Source organism: Rutidosis leptorrhynchoides, chromosome 3 (genome assembly GCF_046630445.1).
Source record: "Rutidosis leptorrhynchoides isolate AG116_Rl617_1_P2 chromosome 3, CSIRO_AGI_Rlap_v1, whole genome shotgun sequence".
In the NCBI taxonomy this organism is placed as follows: domain Eukaryota; kingdom Viridiplantae; phylum Streptophyta; class Magnoliopsida; order Asterales; family Asteraceae; genus Rutidosis; species Rutidosis leptorrhynchoides.
This window is the reverse complement of record NC_092335.1, coordinates 587,109,253-587,124,021: the sequence shown is the minus strand read 5'-3', so window position 1 is coordinate 587,124,021 and position 14,769 is coordinate 587,109,253. Positions and strand designations below refer to the sequence as shown.

The following is a 14,769-nucleotide window of genomic DNA, read 5'->3' as shown; positions in this document are numbered from 1 at the left end:
TTTAGATCTTTCCAATAAACAATGTAAATCTAATGTTATAATCAATTTACAAAGAATCAACATCTAAAAGTATCAAACCACGGCCAATCTTAAAATTGCAAAAGCACATTTTGATTAGAGCCTATGCGGTCGATCCATGGTCGATCGTAGGCTTGGCCGCCGACAAGTTTGGCACTACGTTGAGTTTTATGAAGTGTGTTTTCGAAAAGCATGTGATAGGTTTACTCAAGGTGTCTTTGATAGCCAAGTATTGGTTTATCATTTGAAATCTTTGACTTTAAAAATCACTTTTACTATATCACCACTTTTTATCATTTTCGAAGAAAGGTAATTCTTTTTTTTTTCAAAATAGTCACAAGCTAGTGCTTTTTGGTTTCAAGTTATAATTACCCCTAGGTAACTTTTTATTCGAGAACACTTATTTAGATGCTTAGAGTTTAATCTTAGATATTATATCTATCACTTAAGGCTCTAAGATATGTGACAACCTATGTATTATAGCACGTAAGGTCAATTAATCAAGCACACATCAAACAATAACTCATGTCATTTTTCATGCAACAAGTAATTTCAATTATCACATACATTGCATTGACCTAAGTTTCATGGAAAGTTTCAATGTGCTTCTATTGTGTACTTATAGTTGTGATTTTAACCCAACCCCACATTTTTTATCCATACTTAGTATGTGAGAATAAAGAATAAATTAACTTGGTTTATTAAAAGAATGTTTCTTTGTTCACGGTTTTCATTTTAATCAATGTTTTGTTAATTATCACAACATATAGAGTACACAAGCATTTAAATAAACCTATTAGTTTATAGATTTTTACTAAAAACAAGCAAACTTACCTCACCATTTGAATGGTGGTATTTTTCTTCAATGTAATGGATTTAAGTTTGAGCATTCATGTTCCTTTCTTGACTCCTCATCACGTACGTGTTTTGAAGTTACTAGATAACACGTTTCTTCATTCTCTTCCTTGAAGTGTCCAACTTCATTTGAGTCGTGACCATACCATCTCATACGAAAATTTTCATCGTGATGCAAGACTAACTTTTACAAAATATATTTTGCGTTCCGAACAAGTATAGCTTAGTTCCAAGATCTTTGACTCGGGTTTTTGTACAAAAAATTTTTAGTCTTCGCAAAAATGTTTTTTTAGGCAAAGATTAGAGCAACCGCTCTGATACCAATTGTAGGTAACTATAGGGGGTGAATAGTTACTTAATGGTTTCTTAAAACTTTTTTGAAATCTTTAGCTATTAAAAGATAAGTTTTAAGTGCGGAAGCGTTCGCGTTTGTTTATGCAAGTTTGTAGAGAATGTAAGTGCACAAGCATGAGGATTTATAGTGGTTCGGGAGGATGTTAACTAATCCTCCTTAATCCACTCCCCAATTCTAAGAATTGAGAGTTTTCTTCACGATGATACCTCAAACCCGGTAGAGTGACCGGATACAACACTAGCTCCTCGATAAGCCGTTACTTATGAACTCTTACGTCCCTTTGAAGAATTCACAAACACCAAATGCTCTTACCACAAGATCCTAATGCTCTAACCTAGTGAAATAACAACTACCTTATAGATCCCTTTAAGAAGATAGCTCACAAGTAAACTTATAGCTAAGCTTACAATCACTCGTAGTTCTTCAATAGGTCACACCAACTTAATTCCCAATTGAATTGATCAACTTTCGAGATCCCTTTAAAGAAGTTGAATCATTAAGCAAGATGGTCTTTCCTATCATAAGAACTATCTAACTTCCTTGACCCCCTAAGGAAGTGTCTTACAAAGTAAACCTAAAGATACAAATGATAAGTACAAAGTTTACATTTCAATTCTACTTAGTGTAAATAGAATCTCTCTTTCTCTCTTATAATCTCTCCATAGATATGTGCTTGAGGCTTGGGAGATCAGTAGATATGACTTTGAAAGAATGTTGGAAAGAGGTAGTCTTCTAGTTTGTCCAAGAGGTTTATTTATATTCAAAGAAAAACTTGACAGACAAAACTGCGGTCTAAGCACGGTCTACCGTGCGCCTGACCGTACAACTTCTATCAGCATTTCAACATATCCGTCGGAGCTCCTTTTTCTTTGAATTTTTGGCTTCTTTACCCAATATAGAGCCTTCAAAATATGCTTAATACACCTAGAAGTTAACTCCATTACCCCTTTGATCTTGGACATATGCATGGAAGTTGACATGTGCTAGCTAAAGAGGAAAGTCCAATATCCTTGACCATTGTCATTGATATCCTAAAAAGGTAAATGCAGCTTTTTGTCTCTTGACAAACCACTAGCATCCAAACTTCATTACCTAAATCTTTAAACTTTTTTCTTCATCTTTGATGGAAGTATCTTGCTTAATTGGTGCTTGTTACAAGTCAATTAGATTTGTTTGAAACTAGTTAGGAAAGCTTTGACTAGTTGCACTAATCATAAAGAGATAAATCACTACATTCCAAACCTCATACCCATGTCTTCACCAACTTGTTTTTCTTTGATGGAAGTATCTAGCTCTTTAGAACCTTGTTACATCTTAATTGAACTAGTTTGAATCCTTGTTACAACCTTGACTAGCTTGAAATAGTTACATTTACATACATACAATGGTACATAAAACTAATTGGAGAGCACCTCTTTAATTGGGGCTTTAATGACCATTATTAGTATGTTTAAATGACATTAAGTAATAGGATAAAAAGATATCACACTTGTGTGTTTAATCTTATTTTAAGTTAAATTGTCATTAAGGTGTCATTAAGGTGTCATTAGGTGTGATTAATCAAGATTAACATCTTTTGGTTCAAAACTCTTTTGAAAACAAAGAAGGCAACTATTTTAAGTATATTTAGAAAAGTTTTGTAAATTATAGATGACTCAAAGTGGTCTAATTCAAAGTGAATGGACTTGGTAACAGAAAGAACTGCAGTAAATCCACGGTCAGCCGCGAGGTCGACCGTGGATCATATTTTCAAAAATCCTTTGAAAATGTTTGTACAGGGCATCCATGGTCAGGCCTACGGTCGATCGTGGATCATCCGTGTTTTATTTTTGTCAATTTTATTATTGTGAATTGGTCTTTTGCTAGAGATAGGGTAGGCTTGTGAACTTATGTTGTTCTATACGTCGTTTAAGCACACAAAACTTGATATCATCATCAAAACAAAGTGATTAACATTTGAATATTAATATTGGATCACTAACCAACACCATATGTTTCATCATTTCCAAGAGAAAGCCCCAACTCAAGCTATCAAAAGCTTTCTCAAAGTCGACCTTAAAAATAAGATTTTTCTTCTTTTTTTTATTGAGATAGTCTATGGATTAATTTGCGATAAGAGCCATGTCTAAGATATACCTTCCTTTCAAGAAATCACTTTGCTCGTTTCCAATGAAACACGACAACGAGTAAGACGCTAGAAGAACCAAACAACAATTACAAGGGGGTTACAAAGGCTTTATAAGTCACAAATTCCAACAAATATTAAATTTGCCTCTATTACAAAACGAATTATAAGATGAAATTCGAATATTATCAAATACCGAACACTTTATTGGGGGCTATCTTCATACATTGTGTTGTTTTCGAATCTCCAGATGACCCAAAGTAAAGTAGAGACAGTCACGTACATGCATTGTTTTGAATCTGTAGTTGTCTGCCATCCTTCATACCATGTGATCCATTCGCCCAATGATGAGATATTCGGAATGCTGATGCTGGACCATATACGTAGCTTGCGCCATACGTCGATATCACACCCGAATAGAACGTGATCAATAGATTCCACCAGACCATTACACATCACGCAACCATCGTCTTGAATGTCAATCCCGAGGCACATTACGTTATATTGTTTTACAATTTTATATTTTATTTTTTAAAGTCATTTCACAACAATAAGTTATCAGCTCCAGCTATTTTAATTGACACATACAAAAAAATAAACTCCACATTTCAATTTGAAAAATAAGCTCTAGCTACAAGTTTCAGTTTTAGCTAATTCATTCAGATACACCTCAAATTCATATTGTAGTAATAAAATATCATCTCTTTACTCGGTGAAACCTCTTTTAATTGGTTAAAGATAATGTTTGAAATCTGAACACTTGAAATAAGACGAAAGAGTATTAATACGTTGTCTGAATACAGTGTAATGATGAAATTTCTTAAATTGTATACTTTTTTCTATAAACTATTAATATGGGACGAATGTAGTATGTAATTACGTTATATAATGTGTTGAATAGATTTACAATATTTCGTAAGTGATTTGGTTGAATACTTGAGTTGTAGCAACCATACCGATTCTTACATATGATTTGAACAATTATTGCACTAGCAGAGCAATGAGCCTATAGGGAAGTTAGGGGCAATAAGGAGCTGAGCCATTTAATTAATTCATCGCCTACTTCTATTGCTACATGAATCTCATCCGATCAATTTAATTTTATAAAAAGAACCACAATAATATTAATTACTTGACGTTCATTCTCCACTATTATTATTTCGTACCCCACTTTTTATTTTATCCTCATTTAAAGATTGGTACGAACTTAGGGGGAAGAAACAATAGTAGGCACAAAAAAGTATATTTTGATAATTTGGTCTTATCTTATCATTCTCATTATGAACTGAGTAGAGCAAGTGTTTTTACATCTAAAAGGATTTTTGCCAAATGTCTCTAAATAAAATACAAATCAAGTCTTTAGAATGGATTTCTAGACGCTCGAAGAAATTTAAGTTAGATTGAAATCAATGGTTAATAAATCCAAGTTCGTTTGAAGATCATAGCTAGCTTTCGTAATGTGTGATCTTGAATTTCTCTTCTTTCTCTTCGTGTTTTTTTGTTGCTAGATCCTAAAAGTTTCGGGTATACGTAAATTAGTATAGTTGCATGCCCTCACATGCAACTTTGTTGCAATATCTTTTTATAAAATAAAATTATGGTTGTCTTAAAAAAAAAAAAAAGTACGGAGCATATATATATGAGACTGATCCAAAATTAATGGGTGCTGATTCGTACACCACTAAAATTATCCATACACCACTAAATATGCAACACAGTGTTGTACTGTACAACTCTCTAAAGCATATTTAGTGGTGTATGGATAATTTCAAGTGGTGTACGAATCAGTCCCCAAAATTAATAATATAAGATAGGCCCACAAATATAGTTTAAGAACCGGTGATTTTGACCCCTAAGATTGACTTGTTTACAGTCCGATCTCCAGTTAAAGCCCAATTGGCTCATGATTCCCCTTAAACAACCTCGATATGTCATTTCTCTTCGAATATGTAGCAAAGCCACTCTATATCATCTAGCAAAATTTCAAAATTATCTAAAAAGTAAGTCTAGATATATAATTTCAGAATTTTTCTAATGCAAATCTTAAGAGTTGTCACTAAGTTAATTAAAACTATTATATGCACAGTGACGAATCCAGAAAATCAGTTCGTGGGGGTCGTAAAAATTACTGTAAAGTTCAAAAATTTTCAAAGTGGCTCAGTTTTTTTTTACAGTAAGCAATTTTTTACATTAATTCAGTCTAAAATTTAAAAAGCAGTAATACATACATCTATCTAATAATTAGAATCCAAAATCATGTATAATTTATTAATGAATTGATACATAAACTTTATATTATTTTCGCATGTATATATTTTAGTTGCCCCCATTAAACTTGTGTTGTTAGAGACATGATATGTGCAATTTTCTGATATATATTTTTATATAATTAAAATTAAAACAATTGTAAGTTAACAATTATAAATAGGACTTTTCATTTGATCACTATTTGCTACATCCCACATCGGTGAGATGATAAATTTTCTAACCATTATAAAAAAGATAGGAGAGTAAATATTTCTCAATTCCTAGTTTTTTTTTTTTTTTTTTTTTTTTTCCGGGTATTATTGATGGGCCACGGTTAAAAAGTCTAGGAACATATTGATTTTCATTGAGCCCTCTTATTGTTACAAAATTAATTTTTTGAACATATAGTGATATGTTTATGAGCCCGTCCGTTAAAATATATGTCGCAAATGAGCCCGTCCGTTAAAATATATGTCGCAAATGTGAAAAGTTTAATGTACTTTAAATTTATTTAAATATTATATTTTGTATTTAGTACAGATGTTTGATTGTTTTTTTAAATTAAGTTACATACCTAATTTTATTTAAAGTTTATTCATTTTTCCGTACATTTCACATATACATTTGTGTTCTGTAGTATAGTTTATGCTTAAATATAATCTTATGTATTATTTAGGATGCAGATTTTGTTTACAATTTTTTATGTGTATACCTACTAATAGCTGATAATAAAATTGTCAGATTTAATATTTACGTAATAGTATTGTACTTAGAATATACTAGTTGAAGGTCGGACCGCGCGTTGCGGCGTTCGCTATTGGGTGTAAACTTCTGAATATGTGTTGTATACATAGAATGACTACGTTATGTCTATTTATAAAATATGTAATACACCTCATTTTACTAACGACCTTCAGCATAGCTGGAAAGTGATACGTGGTAATGAAGTAGATTACGTTGGTGAAAGTAAGTGGACAAAAGGTCAGATGCCGCACATCGATCCAGTGAGAATCTGCAAGAAACCCCATTAGAAATCAATAATTACCCTATTTGCCTAAATCAAATAAAAACACAAAGACTTCAACACATTTAATCTAACTAAACTTAGAGTGTCGCTTGAGCCAAGTAGATTATATTTTTTAAAAAGAATACATATTTACTTTATTAATATAGGTATTGTAATTATATCTTTTTTTAAGGCTCGTATGTTATTAAGAGGCAAAATAGCAAAAACACCAAACGAAAACTAAACTGCAAGCACTCAAGTGGAGTGCAGGTACGTCCCAAACCAAATCTATAGGCAATAAAAGCGTTTATGGCCAGCCCTTTCAGTTGCTTATCTTTATAGTTGGTTGATTTGAAAAGTACCAAGTTTGACCTTGAAAGTCATAGTGGTAAATCATATAATAAAAGCTTATCACACTTTCGGGCACACCGGGTGGGTTTAGTGGAAGGTTTTTTGGAGTGTAGATATGATCAAACGATCTTTTATCAAATCTCCATTCCGCAGTCTTTTCATATGTTAATTTCCCGGGTACATATTTCAATCAGTTATCTTTTCTTTATCTTCATAAATAAAATAATAATAATAACAGAACATTATAAAAAATAGAAATCAGATGCAACGATATACCTGCATATAATAATCGCATCCATATGTGTAATGAATTATGTATTTGTTACCAATTTCTTGGTCCCATGATGGCTGTACATATACATTAAAAATAAACATGTTTCACATTAGTAATGTTCCTATTTAAGAGAACTTAAGAGACATAAAATTTATCAATCGTACCTGAAGCATGAAGCATGAAGCATACCTGCACATAACACCAAAAAATAATAAATTAAATAAAATAAAAAACAACTAAATAAACTACATAATATCTTAAACTCCATATTTCTTACATCTCGAGACCCCAACCGTAAGCCTTATCAGCTTCATGATCTTTTTTCATTGCTAACGACACGTTCATCCATGTAGGCGCTATTTTTTTAAGTGATTCCTAAACGATAAAGAAAAACAAACTTATATCAAGATTTAAAGTAGATCTAAATATTACTTATATAAGCATAATTATATCTACCTTTCCAACAATAACAGTTGAATTTCCAATAGGATCAATGTTGGCAATCGGGCCCTTTTCTTCGGGGAAGAACTTTCTTAAAACCGGCTCGTATTTTTTAGGTTGAATGTAGAAAAACGGAAATGCGGCTCCAAGACCGTCTCGAGACAAATTTGGTATCGGTTTAACTATAATATGATCAGGCTCTGACATCAATATATAACTGCAAATAACATAAGAATGAGATATTAAAAATTCATGTATATATAATATTAGTATAGTATTTGAGAAATTGAATAATATTATGTTTTTACATACTCTTCTTTAATGTCTGCTTGTTCCAGCCATTGCAAAAATGTCCAGGGTATATTTAAGACTATATAACCCTATACAAATGAAGATAATTTATAGGCAATTCAAACTCAAAAATCAACAATCGATAAAAAAAAAAAAAAAAAAGAAGCTTACTTACATCATTTGTAAAATAATCAGGGGTTGAGTCGACAATGTGACCACAAGAAACATTCTTGCACCAACTGATATTAATCTTTGGAACACATCTTATGATTAACAGTAGCATAAAAACACAACCATGAACAATATTAGTAGACCTTGATAGCATACGAACATGAAACTTACTTTATTTTCATGAGTTTTGGGACCTGGTAGCCTAAAACAAAAGGGCAACTTAATTACAATATGTTATATAATATAATTACAATGTCACAATATATATATACACACATATTCTATTTTGGTTTAGAGTCGGGTGATATTGACGATAAAAACAATACTAAAAATTAGTATGGTATGTCACATGCTTTCGCAAAAATTAAAGGGAAAAAAAAGATCATAAAATAAGTCATAATATCAAGCGAAAAGTGTGCTACTATATATGTTTTTTTTAAGAATCTCAATAAATGGTATTTTGATAGTCACCTGAGTTATAGCATAGCCAAAATAAGCATCATAAACAGGCATCCATGCCAAAGAAGTTTTTGAAGGTAGACGTTGACTTATCTACCCCTAACTCTCCCTCTTTATCAATTTCTACATTAGCACCTCTCAATTTCATTGGCTTCGTCAGCTTGCTTGTTCTGAAAATTAAACAACACGTCCTAATACCTCTTGTTTATTTATCTTTAATACCTCCTGCACTTGATGGATTAGTCAATAACAATACCAGCACCTACAAAAATTTAATAAGGAGAAATATAAAAGAAGAAATGAGGCTCAGATATGTGTTTGAAATCAAGCACGGAAGCATGAATCGCCATGGCTGCAATCTTTAGATTGCCCCGCCAAGATACGAATGCATTTTTCCTCGTTGCTCGACCCAACTCCCACGTATATATCATCATAGCCTTTTTTTAACCTTCTTGATATAAACCTCAAACGGGAGCTGTGAAAAGCATCATACCTTTTCTTCGATCATCTACAAAAGAGACGCTACCATGTCTGAGGACTACAACCAAACTCTGCAGAGAGGCTGCCATGTCCGAAGACGGCAACGAAGCTCCTCGAGACGACCCGAAGGCAGTCAACATAACCAACTGCCATTATCGTGAAACTAAAACAATCAACATCGACCTGCGTTTGGTACAATAAACCATACCTTTAATCATCTGATTCTAAAAGAAAATAAATCAGAAAATGTTCGACTTCATATTAGTCATAAAGAATTGGCATAAGAAACTCATAATTAAAGTGTAATACCTAAATCTCAGGAAAACTAAAAACACTAACCTAAACACAATTTGAAAACCATCTAAATTCACCATCGACACAAACCAGTGAGAGCAAAAAGTAAAAAGAGAATGAACAAATCAACTTAAATATCAATTAAACCAACTTACATTTGAATAACGGCGGGGAGGAAGAGCAAGTAATCGTCGTCAGTAATGCTACCGGTGACAGCCGCAACGGCAACCATAAACGCCACTGCAATAAAACCAAGCCCTAAGCAAACACTCAGCTATCACATCGCAAGCATCAGATTGTCAGGTACGAACGATTATGATGCCGTTTATGCTACCGGCGACAACGGAACCGACAACCATAACATCACCTCCAACGGCACCGCAAGAAAATCAAACCCTAGGGTTAAATCGAGACTACCGCGATAGGAAAGACAAACCACGTGATTATGATTGTCTAATTGTTTACCAACAAAACCCCAAAAAATCCAAGCGTAAATGAATTGGGGAAACCCTAGATTTCAAGAAGAATCGCCAACAGGAGTGCAGAGAGGAGAGAGTGAAGAAACGTGGGGTTTTTTTTTTCCTTTTATAGATGGGAGCAGATGTCGTTTTGGACAAAATTTGGGCGGGGTTTGGGACAAAATGACCAAAACCGGCGTGACTATTAGTATATAGGAATAATTAAACAATTTTAACATTTATATTTATATTCTTTTATTTATTTATTTAATTTAAATTATTATTCTTATTTTATATTTTTGTTAACGCTAAAAGTGAAGTTCTATTGCTCTTGTTACTTCCATTTTTATAGTTATATTATTTTGTTTACTTAATTTAATATTAAAGTAATTGCATTTTATTTAGAATATGAATACTTTCCTTATTTGAATAAATTAACTAAATAGATGGGAAAACGATAGAATGACACGTGTCAAGAATAAAGGATGAATTGACACGTCAGCATAATGACACGCGCTTTATATAATGTATAGATAGATAGATATAATATTTAAAGTGGCAATTATAACACTGTACAAAAATTTTATGCATCTTAACGATAATCTCAAAAAACTGTCTTTATAAACATCAATAACCTATGGCATATTTCCCACATCGCGAACAATAATCTTTGAAACTGTCAGTATAAACATCAATAATCTATGGCACATTTCTCACATCGCGTTGGGGGTAAAGGGGAGGAGGTATTACCGTTCATGCCCGTATGCAAGGGCGGAACTACCTTGGGGCAGCAGGGGCAGATGCCCCCGGTGAATTCATCTTTATTTTTACAAATTTTTAAGTGATTTTTAATGTAATTTTATGTGAAAAATCATAAGTAACTGAGGGTGTTTTAATGGAGTTTTAAGAAGAGTAGCTTCATGAGTGAATAAGATAGATGGGGAAGGAGGTGACCATAAAGGAAAGGCCAGGAGCTAGTCACGTGAGATTATTTTTTAATTAAAGTGATATATTCAACATGAAAATTACTTCATCCACCACAAAAAACATTGTATAGTTGTACTGTACAAATACATAATGCACAATGCACAGTTTGTGGTGGATGTAGTAAATTTTATGTTGTATATATCAATACCCTTAATTAATCTTTTCACTCAAAGTATTTTAAAGTTTTTTTTATTACTTTGTATTTCTTTTTATTCCTTTGGACTTCTATTTTGTCACTTTAACTTTTATTTACAAAGTTAACGTTCATACTTCCATACTAAAAATACAGAGTAAAACACTACTAACTAATATGTAGTACTTGGTTAACATAGTTTAAAATTACGGAATAATATATAAAATACCAAACAAGTATGTTTTAAAAATTAAGATATATACGAATAACAATTATTTCTTAGAGATAATATGTTAAAAATAGTAGTTTAAACTATTATGTTGCTATTTATATATATATTTTGCTCCAAAAACTTCTATATTTTATTTCCAAAGTTCAGAGGCGAAGCCAGTATTTGAAGATGAGGATGACTTACTCGATAAAAAGATATTATATTTATAATTTATAATTAATAATAATGTAAAACAATCTAATTTTTATAGTGATAATTGATTCCTAACTTTTATATTATATGAGTTTGAGACATTTGAACCAATTAATGTACAATTATTAAGACATAATAATACATAGGAGAGTTGCTTATTGAGAATGACTTATAATTATTTAGACCTAAAATACAATTGAAATTTGGGTTTTATTTGGACATTGGGGAGACTGAGCACCACTCAGTCCCCCCTTCTCTTCGCCTCTATCAAAGTCTTCATATTTTGTCCACAAAGTTTTCATATTTTGTCTCAAAGTCTTCATATTTTGTGCAAAAAAAATTTGCAGTGAATGTTAACGTTTTTAGAAAAAATTCGCTCCTAGTGAAAAAATTTTCTGTTTCCACCACTGCCCGTATGGAATTGGTACGGGTTTCTTCCAGGGCACGCGGTTGGGGCGGGTATAGCAAATGCGGGAGATAACCGCGTGAGTGGTTAAGTCTCCTCGGAGTAATCCTAACTAACTGCTATAAAAAAACATAAATAATACTCGTATATTGTTAAAAGCCAAATGGTCTATTTTACCTTCAGTTACATTTACTTGATTCACTTATTTGTGTTGTCAAAACCCATATGGTCTATTTCACTTTAGTTTCATTTACTTGATAACTTTGTGTTATAGCTCATGTGGTAGTGGTATGCATCTCTTAGCGAGAGGTCATGAGTTCGACTTCCGTGGGCTGCAGCATTGCACACAAAGTTGCACCTTAACCCTTGAATTCCACTCAAGGATGTGTTCCGCACATCACGTTATGGGGGCCATAGGGGAGGGAGTTTTATCGCTCATGCCCTCGGATTGGGCCGGATTTTCTTCTGGGCAGTAGTTGGTGGCGGGTTATGCAACTGCAGGAGATGAACGTGTAAGTGGTTTAGTCCCCCTAGATGATCCAAAACTATCGTTCAAAAAGAAAAAAAAAATTCACTTACTTGATTAATGATTACAATTGATTTTTGATTTTGATTTTTTATGCTCTTAATTATTATACATTGATTTTTTTATTTTTATTTTTTGAAAAGCAATCAACATTTTGAATAAATGCGAATAAGGTACACAGGATATGAGAGCAATACAAGTTTTGTAAGCAAAGAGGATATGTAAAGATTGCAGTCCTCCATACACGAAAACTAAGGTTGAGAAAGGTAAACTATTGGACTAGACAACCATGCCAATCGAACTTGCTTCCTTTTGCTCTATGCGAAATCCATTCAAACGTTTTGATTTGTATTTCATTCAAAGTTACTGGGCAATTCCAAATTTTACCTTGAAATAACATAGCATTCCGGTTTTTCCAAATAAGATACACAAAAATTCACTCCACCGATTGCCATATCGTTTTTCATCCACTTGTCTTTATACATTGAAATTTTATACTATGTAATACTACTAGAAAAATTCCGGCCCCCGCGATGCGGCGGAGCTTTTCGGGTTGCATATTCATATTTAACATAGCGAATGTATTTACAGAATTAAAAACGCGTTGCTACGGGTATGGTTGAAAACACGTGGTTAGTACCTAGTGTGCGTAATGGACTCCACGTTTTTAGCGTCGGAAAAACTGCATAAAAAAGGGAACAGAACCATCGATATGATGTGGTTAGTTTGGGTTGTTTATTATACCTGTATGTAAATGTATAAAAAATATCTCAGAATATGTAACATTTTTTAAAAACAGTCCGTTTCGCGCATATCTCATAAACTAACTGTTTTAAAAAAATTGTAAATATTCTGAGATATTTTTTATACATTTACATATAGGTATAATAAACAACACAAACTAACCACACGTATCGATGGTTGTGTTCCTTTTTTATGCGATTTTTTGACGCTAAAAACGTGGAGTCCATTATGCACACTAGGTACTAACCACATGCTTCCAATCATACCCGTAGCAACGCTTTTTTTATTCTGTAAATACATAACGCTATGTTAAATATGAATATGCAACCCGAAAGGCCCCGCCTCATCGCGCGGGCCGTAATTTTCCTAGTTAAATGTAATAAAAGGGTTATGTTTATCTAGTCGTTATAATACATAATGTTTGATATTTTTCTTTTTAAATAATGGGTTAATTTTCTTTATACCATAAATATTTAATGACTCCACCTAGAATTCTCTAGCGTGGATATATAATCAAAACTACCCAACGCAAATGTCCTTGACGCCAAGGTCCTGATGACTATAATTAAATATTTTGATATATAATGATTTACACTATGATGCGAATTTCACTTCTGTCAACAATCACACCAGTTGTCACTGTATATAATCCACCCCTGTATCAACTTAATTTATTTCAAATTAATTCGCTCCCGTGTTTTGATAAGCGCACAATTATTGATATATATAAACAACTCGTTCACCGTGTCCGATCAAACGTATGTGGCTATTTATATATATTTTAAATTGTAACTATATGTATTAAATTATTGAATTGTCATTCTATTAAACAAATACATACTCCATTAATAATTAATATTCCAATTTTACAAGAATCATTCTTTTATGTAAATATTAAATTGAACTATAAATTTAATTAACCCAAACCGTTATTTTTAATCAAACATTACGATTATTTATACTAGATAAACATAATATAAATTTAACTACGAGACATAGGAATAATAAAATAGATACAACTTACAAACATCTTCACTTTCATTATATTCAAACGGTTGAAAATTTGAAATAAAATAACCGTACAATACTTGATTACAGTACCAAACTACTAAATTGACTTGGAAATAAAATAGAAATGAAATAAAACGGAGTGTGTTTTTGTATGTGTTACTTCTTTCCACCCCTCAAACTGATAGGAGAGTCATACTTTAATACTGCATTCTTCAAATTTTTACTCCGTAAATTTTGGAAACACGTTCCATGCTTATAAATATGTGTTCATTTTTAGCAATATCAGGTTTCGATTAACGGCAACTAGAAACGAGCCACACGTTATGAACTAGTAAGCAAAAAGAGCCCGAGATGACACCCCATGGGCCATTCGGCTGACCACCACCCCCTCACCCTATATTTTTAGCTTTGTTAACTAGTCCATATGTTTAGTAGTGTTATTAGGCCCTAATTTCATTTAATTAAAATAGCAAACTAGTGATCATTATCCTCATAACCTAGCAGTCAACTTCTTTCTTCCTCCTAGCTCCTCCCATCGTCGACCATAGCAACAACCCTAACACCATCAATTACTAAAAATTAACTCTTGCTTCTTTGATCAAAGTTACTCCTCGCATCTTCCTCTACACATTGATATAATCAATTTGATTGTTCGAGGAATAAAACATTTAACCCTAATTCTTAAAGTTCATATTTTTGATGATTACATGTGT

The 14,769-nt window shown here is 32.5% G+C and overlaps 1 protein-coding gene across 1 annotated transcript; it reads right to left on the bottom strand.

Moving 5' to 3' along the window:
• Positions 1-3,911: 3,911 nt before the first annotated feature.
• On the bottom strand, positions 3,912-10,644 carry LOC139902162 (hydroxyproline O-arabinosyltransferase 1-like). Its single transcript, XM_071884814.1, is given in 15 exon segments — positions 3,912-3,921; positions 6,495-6,522; positions 7,015-7,132; positions 7,234-7,420; positions 7,509-7,606; positions 7,688-7,889; positions 7,985-8,052; positions 8,139-8,202; positions 8,306-8,336; positions 9,087-9,219; positions 9,419-9,434; positions 9,523-9,641; positions 9,735-9,820; positions 10,461-10,501; positions 10,607-10,644. Coding segments are annotated over 15 exon segments (1,239 nt in total).
• Between the last annotated feature and the right edge of the window lie 4,125 nt (positions 10,645-14,769).